Here is a 2779-nt window from a genome sequence, read left to right as displayed (position 1 = left end):
CAAACAAATCATGCAACAAGTTCAGTTCCAGTGACTATTAAAATTAGAGTGGCACGACATTTTTATCCCCAAACAGTTTCGAGTAAGACGAATAAACAAGGGACAAGAAAAGAAAAATGAGACAGCAGATTTTCTTCCGTCCGTTTGAAACGTATCCAAAATAACTTGTCTGGATGGAAACTTTGAACAATGATTGAAATTCGAACCACAGTCAACATATTCAGTCGCAGCAAATATTCTTTTATGGAGTCAGGAGCAAAATTTTAGAATGAAAAGGTAACATAGCAAAAATTGAAAATTCTATGATTCGAAGTCAAACCACAATATGCTCACAAGGTTAAACGAAAAATTAAGGACGATCAAAACCAGGTAAACAATTTAGTACACATGTTCTTGACTACACTCCATTGTCTTGCAACATAAAATAACTCAGTTTTTCTAAACCTTATGAAGCACGATAACATCTCAGAAGAGCACATCTACTTGGGATATCCAAAAAAAATTTGATGCAACACATAATTAGCCTATGCAACAAGTGTGCTGGCAGTGGTCGATTCACTGCAAGGAAAGATGAGTTGAGTTAGTCAAAGCTATTAGAGATCGATAACAATGAATTCACATGAAACGTAAGATCTACGAGCAAGCACTATGTATGAATGAAGGTACTATAGCAGCAATTCCAGTTCCAGTGCTATTACAATTAGAGTGGCACGACATTTTTATGGGTTTCATCTGACAAATCAACCAGCTGGAGAATTTAGCATGATGATCTTTCAATTTCGGAATATTTTCACATAACAATATTACTTACTGAACAAACCATCACCTTTTCTAACTTCCCGTGTCTGGACAAAACTATGAGTATCACATTAGTTAATTTTAATGAATAAAGAAGCTAGCTAAATTAATATAAAAGAAAAAGAAAAGTGCACTCTTGAATAATTATAAATCAGGCCTCAACAAATCCGGGGAATAGCAACATATTATCAAAAGAAAGTAGTCATAGCCACAACCAAGAATGGCAGTAACCAAAATATGTGACTGCTTAAAATTGAAACCAACAAACTGACAGAATGTGTGCATGCACAGACAAAATCAAAGAGCAGCTACACATATTAAAATGAAACTAAAATCCATCAACTCAATATGATACCACAGGATGAACAGAATAAGCTTAAAGGCAGTCAAGAAACAATAAAAATATATGAATTATGCAGACATTGCATAAATCTTTTGCAACAAGTTATAAGTCCATGAATGACGCACAAACATTGAATAAAAATATTGCCTATTCTCTTGCAACAAGTTAAAAACACAACTCATAGCAAAAAGGAAAGTCTTACTATTTCCAGACAGGAGGAAGCTTCTTTGTCTTCTTGTAATATCGTGCAAGCCTGTGAATCCTGCTCTCAACCAGGATCAATCGGAACTTGGAATCCTTATCCTTCCTGTTCCTCTCCAAATGCTTCCTGATTGCAACAGCCTTCTTGATGAGATGATACAAATCCTCAGGAATCTCAGGTGCAAGACCTAACCAAAAAAATATTGAAAAATACAAACCAAGATTATAGCACATCATTCTTACAGGAGAATATCACTAACAATAATAATAATAATAATAATACAACAGGTTCACCTTCTGTATAAAACTAGGTTCAATTTTTGGAATAACAGAAAAAATAAGTTCAATTCTTTTCAAAATGAGGAAACGTTTTCCTTATAAAAATTGATTTTAGAAAATTGCAATGTCCAACAGACATGGTTCCTAAATACAGCAAGCTTTTCTGGGAAATTGTATCCTATGGATTAAATAGAATCAAAATATATGCGAAGTTTCTATTCTGTTTTCCTTCGTGTGCAAATTTCATTATATTACACAAAGAGATTAACAAATAACAGATAAGAGCAAAATAATCGTACCATGAGCCTTAAGGATACGCAAAATCTTGCTTCCAGTAACGCTCTTAACCTGAGCAATACCATGAGAATCACGCAAAATAACACCTATCTGAGAAGGAGTAAGCCCTTTCTTTGCAAATTTGCAGATGTTCTCCTCAACCTGAAAACGCACAACTTATTATTCCCTCTTCGAAATCTATAGTGAAATCCATATATAAATCATTCTAGCCATACATTGCGATCCAACAACATATAAAAACTAAAAGCAACTAAGACATCATATTTTGAATAACGCTTCAGCATTAGCTGCAGATTACAGAGTAACTAATTTAAAAATAAAAAAGTTGCAAGGCTTGTAAAACTTACATCCTGAGAAGAAATCTTAAGCCAACTTGGAGGAGTTCTCTTGTAAGGCAAAGCTGAAGCCGAAATACCCTTACTGCAAATACGGAGGCAGACGATTAATACACGGATCAAAAACCATAAACATAAGTATGTACAGAAAGGGATAGAAGGAAGAAGATACCCGCGACTATGCATACGACCCATGGTGACGGCGACGAAGATGCAACTGTCTCTCCCTTCCTTAGCTTACTCTGAAAAAAGCCGCAAACCCTAGATTCAGTGTAGAACATTACAAGGGTGTAATATACATGTAAAATCCAACAAAAATGGGCCTGTCAGGAGTGAATTTTGGGTTGGATATCGGCCCGTGTTCTCTTAAATGGGCCACCTAAAAACTCGATGGACAGTTTTTATGGTCCATTAGGATAAGGAGACCAATAAGCTTTGGGCCAAGTAATTTTATCTGTTGGGTCTAAAAAATTGGATATTTTAGTATATTCTTAAATTTTAATTTCTAACACTAATTTAATTTTTT

General features: G+C 34.8%; 1 protein-coding gene across 1 annotated transcript; it reads right to left on the bottom strand.

Moving 5' to 3' along the window:
* Positions 1 to 282: 282 nt before the first annotated feature.
* Positions 283 to 2566, bottom strand: LOC136226431 (small ribosomal subunit protein uS15). The gene is made up of 5 exons (XM_066014912.1): positions 2426 to 2566; positions 2266 to 2338; positions 1921 to 2059; positions 1344 to 1530; positions 283 to 558 (listed from the first exon to the last, which is right to left on the bottom strand). Exons 1-5 carry the CDS (start codon positions 2446 to 2448, stop codon positions 525 to 527), a joined length of 456 nt encoding a protein of 151 aa, XP_065870984.1. The 5' UTR covers positions 2449 to 2566; the 3' UTR covers positions 283 to 524.
* Between the last annotated feature and the right edge of the window lie 213 nt (positions 2567 to 2779).

The sequence above is a fragment of the Euphorbia lathyris genome, chromosome 1, assembly GCF_963576675.1.
Source record: "Euphorbia lathyris chromosome 1, ddEupLath1.1, whole genome shotgun sequence".
Taxonomy (NCBI): Eukaryota; Viridiplantae; Streptophyta; class Magnoliopsida; order Malpighiales; family Euphorbiaceae; genus Euphorbia; species Euphorbia lathyris.
Note: the sequence above shows the minus strand (reverse complement) of the source record. Positions and strands in the feature narration are given on the sequence as shown.